The sequence below is a fragment of the Gopherus evgoodei genome, chromosome 4 (genome assembly GCF_007399415.2).
Source record: "Gopherus evgoodei ecotype Sinaloan lineage chromosome 4, rGopEvg1_v1.p, whole genome shotgun sequence".
NCBI classification, from domain to species: Eukaryota; Metazoa; Chordata; order Testudines; family Testudinidae; genus Gopherus; species Gopherus evgoodei.
Genome location: NC_044325.1, coordinates 25,482,248 through 25,499,491, shown reverse-complemented (window position 1 = coordinate 25,499,491; position 17,244 = coordinate 25,482,248). Strand labels below are relative to the sequence as shown.

The 17,244-nt window shown below is 42.5% G+C and overlaps 1 protein-coding gene across 5 annotated transcripts in view; it reads right to left on the bottom strand.

Moving 5' to 3' along the window:
* The window catches only part of BEGAIN (brain enriched guanylate kinase associated), a 252,168-nt gene that overhangs the window by 112,542 nt on the left and 122,382 nt on the right, over positions 1 to 17,244 (bottom strand). For 3 of the 5 annotated variants that reach the window (XM_030558745.1, XM_030558746.1, XM_030558747.1), the window contains one exon: positions 15,589 to 15,678. The exons of the other annotated variants lie outside the window; for them this stretch is intronic. In XM_030558745.1, the coding sequence (XP_030414605.1) occupies positions 15,589 to 15,678 (90 nt within the window). The remainder of the gene's footprint in view (positions 1 to 15,588; positions 15,679 to 17,244) is intronic. 5 annotated transcript variants of the gene reach the window in all.

The window sequence follows — 17,244 nt, the reverse complement described above, 5'->3', positions numbered from 1 at the left end:
ATGGCAGGACCAAATACTGTCTAGACCATCCCTGATAGACATTTATCTAACCTACTCTTAAATATCTCCAGCGATGGAGATTCCACAACTTCCCTAGGCAATCTATTCCAGTGTTTAACTACCCTGACAGTTAGGAACTTTTTCCTAACGTCCAACCTAAATCTCCCTTGCTGCAGTTTAAGCCCATTGCTTCTTGTTCTATCATTGGAGGCTAAGGTGAACAAGTTTTCTCCCTCCTCCTGATGACACCCTTTTAGATACCTGAAAACTGATATCAGGTCCCCTCTCAGTCTTCTCTTTTCCAAACTAAATAAACCCAATTCCTTCAGCCTTCCTTCATAGGTCATGTTCTCAAGACCTTTAATCATTCTTGTTGCTCTTCTCTGGACCCTCTCCAATTTCTCCACATCTTTCTTGAAATGCGGTGCCCAGAACTGGACACAATACTCCAGTTGAGGCCTAACCAGCACAGAGTAAAGCGGAAGAATGACTTCTCGTGTCTTGTTTACAACACACCTGTTAATGCATCCCAGAATCATGTTTGCTTTTTTTGCAACAGTATCACACTGTTCACTCATATTAAGCTTGTGGTCCACTATGACCCCTAGATCTCTTTCTGCCATACTCCTTCCTAGACAGTCTCTTCCCATTCTGTATGTGTGAAACTGATTGTTCCTTCCTAAGTGGAGCACTTTGCATTTATCTTTATTGAACTTCATCCTGTTTACCTCAGACCATTTCTCCAATTTGTCCAGATCATTTTGAATTTTGACCCTGTCCTCCAGAGCAGTTGCAATCCCTCCCAGTTTGGTATCATCCGCAAACTTAATAAGCGTACTTTCTATGCCAACATCTAAATCGTTGATGAAGATATTGAACAGAACCGGTCCCAAAACAGACCCCTGTGGAACCCCACTTGTTATACCTTTCCAGCAGGATTGGGAGCCATTAACAACTACTCTCTGAGTACGGTTATCCAGCCAGTTATGCACCCATCTCCTGGAACATGTTATCCTGAGTCCTTTTCTTTCTCCTCCTTATCTGGCTCAGGCATTCTGCAGGTGTGGAGAGGGAGATCCTGACTGCCGCAATGGCAGCAGCTGCAGATACAACGCACAGATGTACCATTGTCAGTGTATTCATACTGGAAATCAAAACTTAAGATGCTCATCTCACTCTCCTTCCTCCTCAAAATGTAAGCACTACATTCTCACTTCTGCTTGGGACTGATAGAGCACGGCGTCAGTCACAGCACCAGCCATGGTGAGTATGGCCCTTAAAGGGGTGGGGGACATGACGGAGGAATAGCTGGCTAGTATGATTATAGTTGTATAGGGCAATGGCACTGAGTAGTGCCACCATTTTCCACCGGTGGTGGTGATTTTCAGCTGATATTTCGCTCCTGAGAGTAACACAGGCACAGAGAGCACAGCTTCTGCTGGCATTCCGATGCCGCCTGGGTTCATATGCTGCTAGCCTGTGTACTGCAATGGTGCCTGTTGAAGCTATCGTTGAGTGGCTTGGGAAAGTGTCCTACCACGGAGGAAGATATAAGGCAGCCCTCCCCAGAAACCTTCGGCAGAGGATTGCAGAGTACTTCCATGGAAGTTTCACTAAGATCTCTATGGAGGATTCACGGGCCATCCTACTGCATATAAACAAACTGCTCCATGTAGCTCCCACTGCCTAATTCTAGAGAGGAATGAAAAAGCAAATAGCAACTCTACCTCTCGGTTGTTTCACTACCTCTTCTAGCTAAATTTCAAATGGGCAAATCAAAAGATGTGTCCTGCTTCTTTGGAGGTGCCATCCTTGTAATTTCAAAGTAAACAGCATGCTCATCAGAGGTTCTTTCCCCTGCATCAGACTTGCCAGTGCTCGACTGTCAGGACAGGCTGGACTGTGGTGGTGCTGAAAACAGGTCTTGGTTTGCTGCACAGCTGGATTCCCCAGTAACCTGTCCTCCACACTCCTCCTCTTTCTCCTCCACCCCCTCCTCCTCGCTGGTCATGGCAGGGGCCTGGGACTCAGGATCCTCAGAAGAATACATGGTGTTCTTGGAGATGGTGCTAGTGTCTCTGCCAAGGATGGCACGTAGGTTTTGTAAAAGTGGCAGGTCTGCGGCTCTGCATCAGATCAATTGTTGGCCTCCCTGGCCTTCTGGTATGCCAGCCACAGTTCCTTGGCTTTCACTCAGCACTGATGCTGGTCCCTGTTGTTGCACTTTTCCTACATCCTCTGAGCAATCTGCTTATAGATGTCAATGTTTCTGTGACTGGTTTGAGCTGTATCTGCAAGTGTCTTCTCCCTAATGGTCCAGGAGATCCAACACCTCTGGAGCATGTAGCAGGCATGGTCAGGTGGGCAGTTCCACTCAACAATGGAGAGCTGCTGGGTGTGCTTGCCAAGCCAGGCAACCAGGAAAAGGAATTTAAAAAAATTTGCGGGGCTTTAAAGGGGAGGGAGGCTTCCTGACTTCTGGCCAGTGAAGTTCATAATGGTGACCAGAGTGGTCAGTATGGGACAACTCCTGGCGGCCAGTAACAGTCAATGTAAGTAATGCAATGTCTACAATGACACTGTGTCAATCTAATTACATCGACCTTGACTCTATGCCACTCGGGGAGGTGGTGTTATTAAGTTGGGATAGCAGGGCACTTACGTTGGCGGGAGCCAAATTTATGTGAAGACACTTCCACAGCTAGGTTGACATGAGCTGCCTTGCATTGACCTAACCATGTAGTGTAGACCAGGCCCAAGTGGAAATATGTAGCCTCTTGTGCAGTACAGCTCAGAAAAGGTCTAATCCTGCATTTTTTCACTTCCTCAAACTCACATCCTCTTCAATAATAAGTTTTGAATGAACAAGGAATGGCAGGATAGAACCCAGCATCCAACAAAGAAATAACTTGTGCATCAGTGGTTCTTCATTTCTTCTAATGATCTCTAAAGCACTTCTGCTGTGATAACTAATGGTTTTTAAGCTATTATCCATTTTGATTAGCTAAAATCTCTCTATAAAAATATGGATAGTCAATAAGATTCTAAATATTTATTCTATCTACAGGGAACCTCTCACTGTAGGATGTTTTCACATTCCTTCATTAAAAATGTGTTTGCAGACCTTTCATCATGTTGTTCTCAGCAAACTGCTCTGTTCCAAAATTTAATACATATTTTATTGGTTTGCTTATATGAATACAAAGCAGACATGAAAAACTACTTTAGCACCATCATGTGTGTCCATGAACAGTGTGACTACCCATACTTGCCACTACTGGACTACCAGGGTTCTAGAATAGATCCTTCTGAAGAAGTGCCCAGGCCTGTCTGGTACCCTAGAGGGGACAATGAAGGTCTGCCATACTCCTCTGCAGTATCTGCTGAGTCATACTATTGCTTGGGCTTTCAGGGGTTAATTCCTAGTCAAGATTCTGAGACAACTCACGGATGTATTACTGACTGGGAGCTGACTGTGGAAAGGTGTCTTACTCTAGAGGAGAAAGACAAGGGTTGTACAGACCATGGCAGAAAGCTCTGAGGGACTGCAAGAGTTTTGTATGGTCTCTACTTGTCTGGTGGTTACATTTTTAAATGTTCTGCTTGCAGAGCTGCAGGGAAGGATGACATTTTTGCAAAGCTAATGCTCATTTGGGTTAAGACCACCTAGGGACATAAACTGGTAGCTCCTTCATAGAGATATGAACACAGGCGTGTTGTTGGCGTGGTTCATGGAGTCCCAACATTTGCCTCTTCTGTGGTGAGGGAAAACCATGGTACACTTCTGCTAGAGTTGAAGCCCCTTTTCCAGTGCTGCCAGAATCTCACATTCTGGCTGTACTTTTACCCACATCTCTGTATTTATGCACCTCCTTGTCAACTTCCTGCTAGCCCTGGCTGAGATGACTATCTATCAGTTGAGGAGGAGAAGGCTCAGTAGGGTAGGGAGGAGTGCTCTGTGACTGTAGGGCCTGCTTCTGGTCCACTATTGTTTCATGCATCCGTGAGTTAAAATACCAACCAGTCACAGTGGAACTGGATAGTGATACGCAAACTACCAACCAGCACAGGAAGACTGCAGACCAGCAAGGGGAAACTGCGGTACTGGAAATCCTGACTAATGAATGGGAAAAGCAAATGCCTACAGTGCCTATCCTAATACAAATATTAAAAAGCCCAAATGGGGGCGGTATAGCCATCCAAGTCAGAGTTGGGGAGGATAAGGCAGAAGACCTCTGACTGGGAACAGAGATATGCCAGTGCATTCTGGCTGTGTCAGCAACACAATATTGTTGAGAACTTTACTCTGAAAGAAAATGCCTAAGATTTTTCCAAATGTTCTGCAGGTTATTTAAAAGGTCCCAAATGAAACAGCAATTGTGTTGGGCAGGTCTTCTGGGAATAGAATATTTTATCTCACCAAGTATCAAATGATCAGTATCAAATGATACTAAGAGGAACACTTACAAAAGGGGCAGTGCAAAACCCAAGCTGATATGTCTGTACTTTTGTGAACAAACTGATATGTCAAGTATCAGAGGTGTAGCCGTGTTAGTCTGGATCTCTTAAAAACAGCAAAGAATCCTGTGGCACCTTATAGACTAACAGACGTTTTGGAGCATGAGCTTTCATCAGATGCATGTAGTGGAAATTTCCAGGGGCAGGTATATATATGAAGGCAAGCTAGAGATAATGAGGTTAGTTCAATAAGGGAGGATGAGGCCCTGTTCTAGAAGTTGAGGTGTGAAAACCAAGGGAGGAGAAACTGGTTTTGTAGTTGGCAAGCCATTCAGTCTTTGTTTAATCCTGAGCTGATGGTGTCAAATTTGCAGATGAACTGAAGCTCAGCAGTTTCTCTTTGGAGTCTGGTCCTGAAGTTTTTTTGCTGCAGGATGGCCATCTTAAGGTCTGCTATAGTGTGGCCAGGGAGGTTGAAGTGTTCATTCACCTGCACGTCCACCAATGTAATATATGCCATCATATGCCAGCAATGCCCCTCTGCTATGTACATCGGCCAAACTGGACAGTCACTACGGAAAAGGATAAACGGACACAAATCAGATATTAGGAATGGCAATATACAAAAACCTGTAGGAGAACACTTCAACCTCCCTGGCCACACTATAGCAGACCTTAAGGTGGCCATCCTGCAGCAAAAAAACTTCAGGACCAGACTCCAAAGAGAAACTGCTGAGCTTCAGTTCATCTGCAAATTTGACACCATCAGCTCAGGATTAAACAAAGACTGTGAATGGCTTGCCAACTACAAAACCAGTTTCTCCTCCCTTGGTTTTCACACCTCAATTGCTAGAACAGGGCCTCATCCTCCCTGATTGAACTAACCTCATTATCTCTAGCTTGCCTGCATATATATACCTGCCCCTGGAAATTTCCACTACATGTATCTGATGAAGTGGGTATTCACCCACGAAAGCTCATGCTCCAAACCGATATGTGCACCTGTTAAGTGGAGAGAGAGGTCCAAACTGCAAAGTTTAAATCCACATCTGAATTTTGCCAGATTCAGGAAGATTTAGATATGGGATTTCGTTTCAGCCCATTCTAGAAACAGAGGACCACTCTGAAGCGTAGCTCTGAAACCCAACCCATACATCCCCAAAGATTTGAGGTGTTCAAACTAGGTTGTTTGGGCCCAAGTATAATTAATTGCATCCTCAAATTGGATTTGCACAGGTAAATATCCAGTATGCCCCTCCCTACCCACCAACTTGAATGTGGGTGTGCACAGACCAGTACTGATCTTACAAATTCAGTCCTTGATGATGGAGGGTCTTTTCCTATATATGGCCCTGTGACAATCAGAGTCCAGGCACTCCAAGTGGAGAACAGAAGGGTCTGAACTCCAAAGAATAAGCAATTTTTTACAACCAGTTGATTTAATGTTAGCAGGGCAGGTGCTACCATTTAGGCGACCTAGGCAATGGCCTAGGGCGCCAGAATTTTGGGGGGGCTCTATTTTGCAGGGGGGGCGGCATGCGGGTCCGGTGGACCTACCGCAGTCATGCCTGCGGCAGGTCCACCGGAGCCTTTAGACCAGCGCACCGCCCGCCGGCATGACTGCGGTAGGTCCACCGGAGCCTTTCCAGCAGCGGACCATCTGCCGGCATGACTGCGGTAGGTCCACCGGGGCTGCGGGGGGCGCCAAAATGGCCATCCGCCTAGGGCGTCAGAAACCATGGCGCCGCTCCTGAATGTTAGTGTATATAAAAATAGATCAAGTAAGCTCTTTTATGAAAGCTTGTCATGCTCTGAACTTGATGCTCATTATGAGATGTACACAGACAGTGTTTATATATTTATGTAGATATAAAACTGTGCTCATAATTTGTGCTGCAACAGTCAGCTCCACCTCACAACAGGAAGGTGGTCAGAGAGACAAGGAGGGGTTGCCTCCGCAACCAGCTCCAAGCCCCTAGCATTGTACACACCCAGGAAGAGACAAACCATGGGCCATTGGTGGGAAAATATTAAGACCTCCTGGCTAGAATTTCCCCACCCTAAATAACCATGAGTCGCCATGCCAGGAGAAAATAAAATAAAAGGGAAAAAAGCCCATAAGAAGAAGACTTGAAACTGACCTTATCTGACATATTTTACACACAGTAACACTGCATACATCCAGTTGATTCAATTGCTTATTCTTTGGGGTTCAGACTCCCTGTTCTTTCCCTAGGTGTCTGGACCCTAATTGTCACAGGCCCTTCTTTGTCCGGTCTAATAGGCCTATGTTTTTCAAAGGGTTTGAGCATCAGAGAATGTATTGTGCATTTACTGAATTATGTTCTGATTTGTCCATTCATGTGTGGAAAGCTGCTGACAAGTGAGTGTTTGTGTGGGTGGGAGGAAATGTATGTGCTTTAGAATAAATGCTTGAGTGAGCTAGATTTGGATGTCAAGTTGCTTTAATAGCTCCCGGTCCCCATCCATATACACACACACAAATGGAAGGGGTCCCTGACTGTAGTTCCAACTATACTGAAAGAGCTCAAACTGGCGTACCAATAACCATCAAACACTAAAAGTTCACATGAAAGGGGAGACAGAGAGGAGAGCAAGTGATCCTTTTATTTATTTGTATCTATGCGTACTATAGCATTTATGGCCCTAAACACTACGAGCAAGATGTAAAGGGACCCACTTACATGACTTGAAATCTGGGCTAATATCTTACAATAATACTACTGCAGTATTTACTTTTGTTCTTTGTCCCCCAGGGTACAGACAACTAATGCAGAATTAACACAATTGTAACCCAGAAAGAGAAATTCTGCTAAATATACCTGCCTGAGCCCTGCTGAAATCGTGGACTAGCTCATACAAGGGCAAAACTGTTGCATCCCTTAACTTAAGATACCTTGGAATCACGTTTTGACTGCATCAGCCTAACACACTCTGGATTAAATTGGAATGATTCCTACCCCAGGACACAGAGGCAATGCGTGTGTGTGTGTGGGGGGGGAGGGTAGAGGTGGAAGAGTGGAGGTGGCTTGTGGGGTCACATGCCCCTTCCCCCCCAGCAAATTTCTGCCAAGGTTTGCTAGCCCTATTCAAACACTTGGTGTGGCCGGGCCCCCTCCCTGCATGGTAGCTGCTAGAGCCAGCAAGCTGCGAGCTGCGTCCAATGGGGAGAGACAGGAGCAACAGCTGAGATCTGCAAGGAGGGGCCGTGCTTTCCAGGAGGGGAGACTGAGGGTAAGTGGAGGGGCTGTAAGTGGGGGGCATGACTGAAGTTGTTCTGGGGTGGCTGAACCTTTAAATTGTGTCCCCCCTCCAACAGGTATTGGTCATCTCTGCTGTGGCAAGCATGTGAGGGCCACAATATGCTGGTTAATGGAGAGAACATAAATTCTGAAAGCCTAGAACTTCCCAACACATTGAATGCAATATAAATATCATATAAAAAGATGAATAGCTAAACTTAGATGTGCAAAAAATCCTTAGAGGATCAGCTGCCAGCTGTTATGTGCAGTGAATGCCATTATTCTCAGTAGAAAATGTGTGTTTCTTGGCATATGTTCATAATATGGCTATACAAAGTCTTCTCTACTCCAATGGTACGCAACCTTTTCTCTGCCGCGGCACACCTCATGCTCCAAAGGCTCTTCTTCCTGCCCACAGCTGGCAGCTGCAGAAGGGAAGGGGAGGGGCAGAGGAACTAATCCCTGGCTCACATAGGAGGGGCAGGGGAGAAGAGAAGGAGATTGAGCTCTGGTTGGTTTCTCCACCTCTGGAGGAGGCAGGGTGGTGTGGCAGATGGCTAATCAGAAGGTGGCTTTTCTCCCCTTGTTCTCACACGTACTTTTCAAAAAATTCCATGGCACACCTGTTCAGGCCTGATGGGATACCAATGTGCTGAGGCAAACTGGTTGGGAATCACTGCTCTATTCTATATGTACTATCAGTAACCAAAGGCTCTTTTTGGGTCAAACTGAAACATAATGAATTTTTATTCATTTACAGCTGTCAGGAATAGATTAAAACTCATAAATTATTAAATGAAGTCTCTTCACTAGGCAGTCAGATTTCCCTGAGGTGCTGAAAACTGCAGAGGACAAGACTTACCCAAATAACAGTGTACAGTGGGGAATCCAAACCTCTATTTTGAGGAATATTCAGTGAACGCTGAGGAATCCAGGATGCAGCATAGCTGATTTGGAGGAAATAACTTATTGCTATAAATCATGATACTCCTATTGTATCATAGGCAGCACTGCTAGTTATGCCAACCTCTGCAGTTTATATAATTCTCCTGCATAGAAAATCTGAGTCAGATCTCTGAAGAGTGATTTAATATTTCTGTTAAGTTGATTTGTATCTGGAGTCTTCAAAATGCATTTGCAGTTCTTATTAACAAGATAGCCAGTTTTGCTGAAGAGACACTTTCGAGGGTTAAATACCTGAGTGAGATGAGGCTGTATGTATGAGAGAGAAAGATGAATGTGCCACACGCAAAAATCAGAAGGCTAGTGGCTCAAGTCAAAAGTGACTAAAGACATCTAATTAGAGAGACCAGGTGGGTGAGGTAATATTTTTATTGGACCAGCTTCTGATGGGGACAGAGACAAGATTTCAAGCTTTCTTCTGAAGAAGGGCTCTGTGTAGCAAAGCTTCTTTCTTTCCCCCATGTGACAGGGTGCATAAACCCCACAGTAGGAGTGAAAAGGTTAAGGATAAACTCTGGGCCCAAAATGACCCCACCCTGCAGCACCTGCAGAGCATGCGCCAGGTAGAGATGGGGCTTAAAAGGCACCCAGATAGCTTAGAAGGGGGCTGACCAGGCAGGGGGAAGGACCTGCCCTGGGTGCTTCTGAGGAAGGACATGGAAGCTGCTCCTCTAAGAAGAGAGGAACTGATCTGTTAAAAGGCAGACTGACTAAAGGTATTATGTTTGTTCTATATTATCTTGGTTACAGACTGAAAAGGCTTGAATTATAGCATGGAGGGGTAAGAAGTGGCCCAGGGAGGACTGTCTTAAGGTGCTTGTGGGTGCCTGACCTTGGTTACCCCCACAGAGCTCTGGGCCAGATCCTGATGGCGCAGAAGAGCCTAAGCTCCCATACCACTAATGGCCTCCGCTGCCAAGTGCCAGCTATTGCATCCCAACAGAAGTTGATTCAATAAAATATATTACTTCACCCAATTTGTCTCTAATATCTTGGGACCAGCACAGCTACAACAACACTGCAAACAATAAGGAAGTCTTAGTCAGTACAGAGGAAGTCTAAACTATCATAATCTATACTTTCTTTTGCCCCCACCCTGCAAACTATCCTAATTAGATTCTCTTTAGAGTCTAAACTGATTTACTCATCTAGACTCAGCAATTTTTAGAGCAACTGATACCTTTAAATAGACATTAGCAAAGGGCTGTAAGTAGAGTGGGTCAAATTTTCTATCAAATGTGGAACTTGATGGAAACTTTTTTCCATCAAAAATGTTATTTTGTCAAACAAATGTTATTTTGTGGAAACATTTAGAGTTCAGTGGACACAATGATCAGCTCCAGGATGGAATTTCTTTAGGGAAGGTGTGAAGAGACTGTTCTACTCCAGAATAGCCTAGTGTGCTTGGCTGAGAACTGGAAGATCCATGTTCAAGTCCCTGTGCTCCCTGATTAGGAGCAGGGCCTTTAACCTGACTTCCCACATTGTAGGTGAGATCCTTAACCACCAGGCTATTTGCTATTCTGAGATCTCTCTCTCTCTTGCTTTTGTCATGAGAAATGTCAAAAGCTCTTGTTTTTGTTAAACAAAACCATGCTGCGAAATGAAATTATTCATGAAATGGAATTGTTTCCTGCCAAAACCTAGTTACACATAGGTCTAATGGAGCTTGAGTAAAGGCATCTAATTTATATCACTTTTGAATTTGTCTGTGCGTTTGGGGAAAATATAAGGGTGATCAGCTAGAAAAGATGCAAGAGAAGAACAAAATGTAGAGAAAAGAGATGAGCCTGCTTCCCATCTCTTACTAACTACAGTGAACGCTGCAGTGCACACACTTTGTGAACATGCATTCAGATTGTGAGTGGTTGGTTTTGTTTTTTTTTGCCCATTTGCAGCTATTTGTTTAATTGGAGAATGACTACCACTTTGTTCATGTGTGATACTGGGTTTTGTACAAAGGTATTCTCTTCTTGTTGTTTACTTTTCTCTATTCTCCTCTCTTAAAAAAGTTCCAGTCATCCAATCAGGGAGAAAAAAAATCCTGGTGACTTAGATGAGCAATCGCACATCGAGCATCGCAAATTGTTCACTTCGGTTATTTGCTGATATATGGTTGCATAAACTATTTGGTAAAAAAGTGTGAAAAACAAAAATACATTTGCAGTCATAAGGACGATTCAGAAAGAAGAAAAAGGGCTGAGTCTCTCAGATCATTTATTTGTAACAAATAGCTCAACTTGCCTAACAGACTGTTGGGAAGTTGTCTGTCACTGTAGCAAGTCAGTTTAAGTTGTACGAACATTGACTACCTTTTATATCCTCCAGTGTCAGAGAGTGACCCAGTGATCTGCCTTCTATTTTTCTAGGGAATCCAGGCTAGTAAGTCCTGAATAATAAGAAGAAATGGGGATAGCAAAATTTGAGGTAGACCTCTATTTTGCCACTACAGTTTGGAAGCTAAGTGGAAGCTCTCTAGGCAGTTCATAAAGCATCCCTAAATCACACCAAATCACTTTGACACAACTTCTGGGACCGGGGAGAGGGGCTGTCAATGACTGCTTTGGCTTGCAGTTAAGAATAAGTACTTCCTCCACTCCCTCAGGCTATTACTAAGGAAGACCTGCCACATCAGCTCTCATGCATATAACATTATATTCTAATAATGTTAATGGTTCTTCCTTCTTCTTCGACTTTCTTTTATTTTGTTGATCCATCTAGAATAGCTTGACAGCTACATTAAAACACTATTATGGCTTTGCTAAGGAGAAGCTCATTTGATCACCCACACACTGCCCCATTTTGTTTTGTGTCTGTCTTAAATGTTCATTTTCTGTAGCAGAAAGGTGCATGCCTGTCAGAATTCAGTACATGGTAAGGATCAGTGAAGCGCCATGAACAGAGGCACATTGAATTTTTTCTTTTATCACTTCCTTTAAAAGGAAAGGGAAGATCTATGGAAAGATGATGTGGCATAGGGAAAGAGAATCAGCTCCTGTCCTAGTTCAGATAAAGCAGCCAGATTCAAAGAACTTGATAGATGGAGGGGTACAATCTCCCACATTTGGCAACTTCTTTCCCCTCTGTTTTTTTCTCCTTGTTCCTGCTTTCTTTATTTCAGTTTAAAGCTCACCTGCATCTGACTGCTTCCCCAGGGGCTGCTGGTTTAATGACAAAATGGGTGAGGTCGTATCTTTTATTGGACCAGCTTCTGTTGGTAAGAGACAAGCTGTGGAGCTTACAGAGAGCTCTTCTTCAGGTCTGGGAAACATTCTCAGTATCCACACTCGAAGAAGAGCTCTGTGCAAGCCCAAAAGCTTGTCTCTCTCACCAACAGAAGTTGGTCCAATAAGATATTACCTGACCCACCTTGTCTCTCTAGTAGCCTGGGACCAACACAGCTGCAACAACACTGCATACAACAGTGGAAGACATCAAATTTTGTTTCACGTCAGGCACTTACAGAGGGTTTGTAGCTATATTCTTCTGGCTCTGAGAGACGACATCTTAGGTTGGTTCTGTAAGGAGGAGTTAGAAAGAGCAATGTTTTCCCCTCCCCATACCCAGTATGTAGAGTGTATCTATATATTAATAAGTTTCATTAACTGGTTGTCCATTTTATTATTCACACTTGCACTCTGGTCACCTTTCATGGCAAAAGCCACACAAGCAATTTGTGTTGTACCCAAAATGCGACTATACAGGAATCAATCTTTAGAAAGTAAACATCTGCCAACAGTAAGGGATCAGAGGCAATACAGCTGTTGCCTGGAATGGGAAACAGCAGTGGCATTTCAGATATCTTGGGTGGTAACTGTTGGTAACTGCTGAAATTCTACTGGCAGCTGCTATAGGACTGTTCTTATTTTATGCTCTCCATCGCACAATGGCTGTGCTCTATAGTCAGAGCAGCATGCTGTGAGAGAGAGGATGAATAATAGGGATTTTTGTGCAAGGTTTTTGGCAACACAATATATCTCCAGTGCGTAGACACCAGAAACACCAACGCTTGATGGGGTGAGCTAAAGAACATCATTTAGCCTGAACAATCTATGTCCTGTAAAAAGTAATTCAGATTCCTTGGGCACTAATGCTGCTCTCAGTTACGCGTGTACAATACTTACTGAGCTGAATGGGAGTATTGAGAGCTTACCTGGGGGCAGAAATGGCCCCTAATGTTACCTGAATGAAATCTGTGTAGCTGAGTATTTAAAAATATCTTCAGTTTGCTGACATTTGCAAATGATTTTCAGCTAGGTGATCAGCTTGCTATTATGGCAAATCAGATGTGTGCTGCCATCGTTAGTTCATTATTTTGATCCTCACCTCTTTGTTTTAGATGCTGCGCTGCACTTTTTTAGGACTTGCAAACTGACAAGTTTCCTATTTTGCAAGAATCTAAATGAGTACACCTCTAGCAAGTCTGCCATTGCTCAGCATGTTGTGAAATCAGTTCAAACAACTGTTCCTCCCGTTCCAGTGTCATGACTTATTATTTGAGCAGTGGGTAGTTTTATTCTACACACTCAGCTCAACTGGATTTTCAGCATAGGGCTAAATTCTGTCTTCTCCTGTGTGGATACACTGGGGACAAGGACTAGTCAATAGCTCTCCCTTAGCAGTAGAGAGCCAGGTTAGCAAGCAGGGGATTGTAGCATGGCATCAGAAGGGCTAACATCTGGCAGCAGATGCTCAGGTGAGCACATGCAGCGCTGTTCATCAGCAGGTGTGAAAAGCACTGTACGGCAAGCTCCTGCCCAGGCATTCTGTCTCCGTCAGCCCTGCCCAGGTAGTGGCTGCAAGAACTCATTTACTGATTAAAGTGGCTTAATTTTTTAATGTTTTTATTAGAAACTGGCTGAAATGGCCTGAATTTGCCTTTTGCCAAGAGATACTTACTACTTAAATGCAGCCTACAGTACTGTACTTAGTACAGGGGCCACTTTTGTGCTCTCTGAAGTGCGAAAGAGACTTTTCTTTATGAAGTGACTGGAGTGTTTTTTGTTTTTTTTTAAATCATGGGTGAACCAGGTTTGATAAAATTCAATCTGCCCACATTTTACATGTTCTGACAACTTTTATAGCTAGTATCTTTCATTTTCACACACCTATGCACTTCCTAGTCCCAACCAGAAGCAGAACTCCTAAAATACAACCAGAAAGCCAATTCTGGTGAGATTTCCAGATATGCTTTAAGAATTAAGTTTTGAACAGTTTGTATGTGGTTTGGGAGTATTTAACTTAAAACTCATAATAATTTTTAGATTTTATCATTACAAAATTATTTTTGCTTGGTTGGTTCATTTTGCAGTTCTTTCAGATGCTCATGCAATAATATTAGCATCATCTTTTAGGCTTACTTTGCTCCATTTAAAAGTTGCTAAACATTTTTGGAGGAACTAGAAATGGCCTGATCCAAAATCCAGGATCTGAATATCCTAAAACTTGGGAGTGTTTGAAATCCAGCTGTGACATTTTTCCCCTAAGTGCAAGCACATTTTTATTAGAAACTAAGGACTACAAATGGGCAGTGAGTGAATTTCAGGTGTGCTTAGCAGGCATTATAAGAATAAAACTGGTTAGCTGGTCATAAACCAAGACTACTATATACTGTACCTTATGCCACAGTCAAGCCCTCCAATCTCCATGATAGTAATCCATTTAAAAAGTAACACATGTAAGATCACGCTGAATGGTTATACTATGGGTGGGCAAATTAGTTCTGATTAAAATGAATTCCCAAACATCAAACCAAATTGAAACTCAAACTCTCTTTTTATAAGGGTTGAAATATGTTGCTTAATTTTTGTTTCGTTGGTCACTTCCTGGTTTCAGCCAGGACAAGAAGCAGAAATGCCATGAGGCAAAGTTATTCTCATATCTGGACCATGGTAAAAATAGAAGTCATTTGCAGTGAATTTAAGGATTAGAAAATATCTACTGTAATTTAAACTGCTTCCCCAATATATGACATGTTTGCCGCTCGTGGAAGTCTACTTCTCTCCAAATGTCAAATGGCTAGTCCCCCTCTTCAGTACCCCAGATACTTCTTGGCACACTGTATATTACAGGAAGAATCCTATATATATTCTTTATTGCTCTAAGATCTCTGTAAGGTTCGGAAATCACAACACTTCTTTGAGGAAAATCTGCATATTGCAACAAGACACCCTAAGGGTAAACCTATCATTATTTTCTTGTCTTATGAATATTTGTCCCAGTGAAAATTATACAGGATGAGTGAACAGTTTCATTTCTAGGTACCAGCAACTTTTAATGATGTTGGGTGGATACCAGCAAAAGGAACAAAGGAGAAATCCATGGAGATATTAGGAGAAAATGAAAGACAAATATGTGGAAAAAATGGAAAAAGCCATTAGTTTAGTTTACTTTATACTATGTGCTATATAGGAACATCAAGCTAAAATTAATCATGACTGCTCTATGTAAGCCCATCTCCAGCATATCCTTTCATCATCTATGCACCTATTTCTTTGAGAGAACCTGACTCATGGAGCTCAAGGGAAAAAAAAGAACAAAAGAGATCTAGAAATATATAAACATTGGCAATTAAGAAATGTAACCTGGTCAAATTACTGTTGCACCAATAATGGATGAAATGTGAATGTATTTTCATAACCACACTGATAGAAAAGCTATTAACTAATAGCAGGAATCTGAAATACTGCAGCTTTTATACATATTGGCAACAATTACTACAAACTGCCATGAGACAATCACCTAGAATACTATCAAATATATTTGCTGCTACTTCCCTGATTCAGAAATATTGTATAATTGGGGTGTGAGCAACTAAAGACTGATGTGAAGAAAAGAAACAAGTTACTGACATGAGAAAGTTAGAAAGAAAGCATAATTTAACAAAATATCATTTTTTAATTACCTGTCCCAGAGGGTAGGTGAAGATTTTGCGAGCCTGCCCTGGAGAATTCTAGGTTGCCATAGGCAAGTTGGCACCCAGGAATTTCGTACCCTGCAGCATGAATAGAGGATAAACCATGGCTAGGTATGGCTCATAAGACATCTGAGTGGAAACCTAGCTAGACAACCTGTTTACAAGCAGCTTATGACATAATTTAGATATTTAAGTAATGTATTGAAAGTCACACTATATTACTGTAAAGCAATACTAAATCTACACACAAGATGTTGTTTCAACCCACATCTTTGTTGGTTATCTTGCATGAGACCTTTTTGTAGTTCACAAAAAAGATTTGTAGGACCAAACTCACCGTGGGTCTAAATGGGTGCATCCTCATTGACTTCATTAGAGCAGCACCCGCTCAGTAATTAGGTCTTTATAATTCCACTGTACCACATGAGGTTAAACAGATATATATTTTGTATCAATTGGGCCAACAAAGTAACTTGTGTGCACTGTGGCAGTAGTATGTTTAATTAAATCTGGGCTGAGATTCAAGTTCCGCATTCCATGTAGTGTGCGCATCCAACAGCAGCAGAAAAATAGCTGTAAAATGTTAGCTGAAAATGGAAAATACAAAAGCGAATAAACCTGAACAAGCAACATAAACCATGATTAACACTCAGCAGAAGTGGATTCAGAGCCAACGAAAGGACAACAGGTAGGCATACCATCAACGGGAACTCCTGTACAATATTTATCACTGCCCAACATTAACATCAAGCAGTACTGGGAAGACTGGATATTTCCCAGTATTCTATTCAGTCCTTATTTAGGCAAATTTCTACTAAAGTCAATGGGAGGTTTTCCTGAGTAATATCTGAGTAAGAACTATAGGCTTTGGCCCTACAAGCTGAATCCAGATTGTTCTCATGCATGCCTAAAAATGCAGCTTAATACTTCCTGGCATGGAAACAAAGACCATGATTTTGTTCACTTAATTACGATTCATATTTAACAACCAAGAACGTTTATATAGCGTGTAGTGTATCTGATGGCTAATGACAACGTGTACAGGATATCCTACTTTCCAGTGTTCATAATTAGAGCACTTAGTATTATAAGGAATGACCCATCAGCATGTGTTTTTGTAGGCTTCTCTATACGTAGTGGGATGCATATATAGAACAGAGTGTAATTGCTGCACCTGCATAACCCTGCATTGAGAATGAACAGAACTGGAACAATGATGTAAAGGACAACCTTGCTGATTGCTGCTGTTAAGGTAAAGTGAAGCTGGCAACAGCTACATCTCAAAAGCAAGGGATGTACTTTGAATACCATGATGAACAGCACTGTGTAAGTATACTTTATTACTATAGTAGTAGCTTTGTGCCAAATCCTGAGGACCTAAGCCTTCCTCAGATAATTCCCAGGGAGGACTATAATAAAATTTTGCTCAGTCAAGGCCGTGAAATCATTCTAGATTAATGTAGATAAATCTGAGGACAGAATTTGGCTCAATGGGACTTTGCCAAAGCAAATAATATAATTAAAGAAAATAATCCCTCTGGATTAGAGTAGCCATTAAAGATCAACTACAAGATTTACGCACATTGACTAATACTCTATGATAATAATACCCATTGTTTGAGTGTGTGGGTAGCAGAATAATGC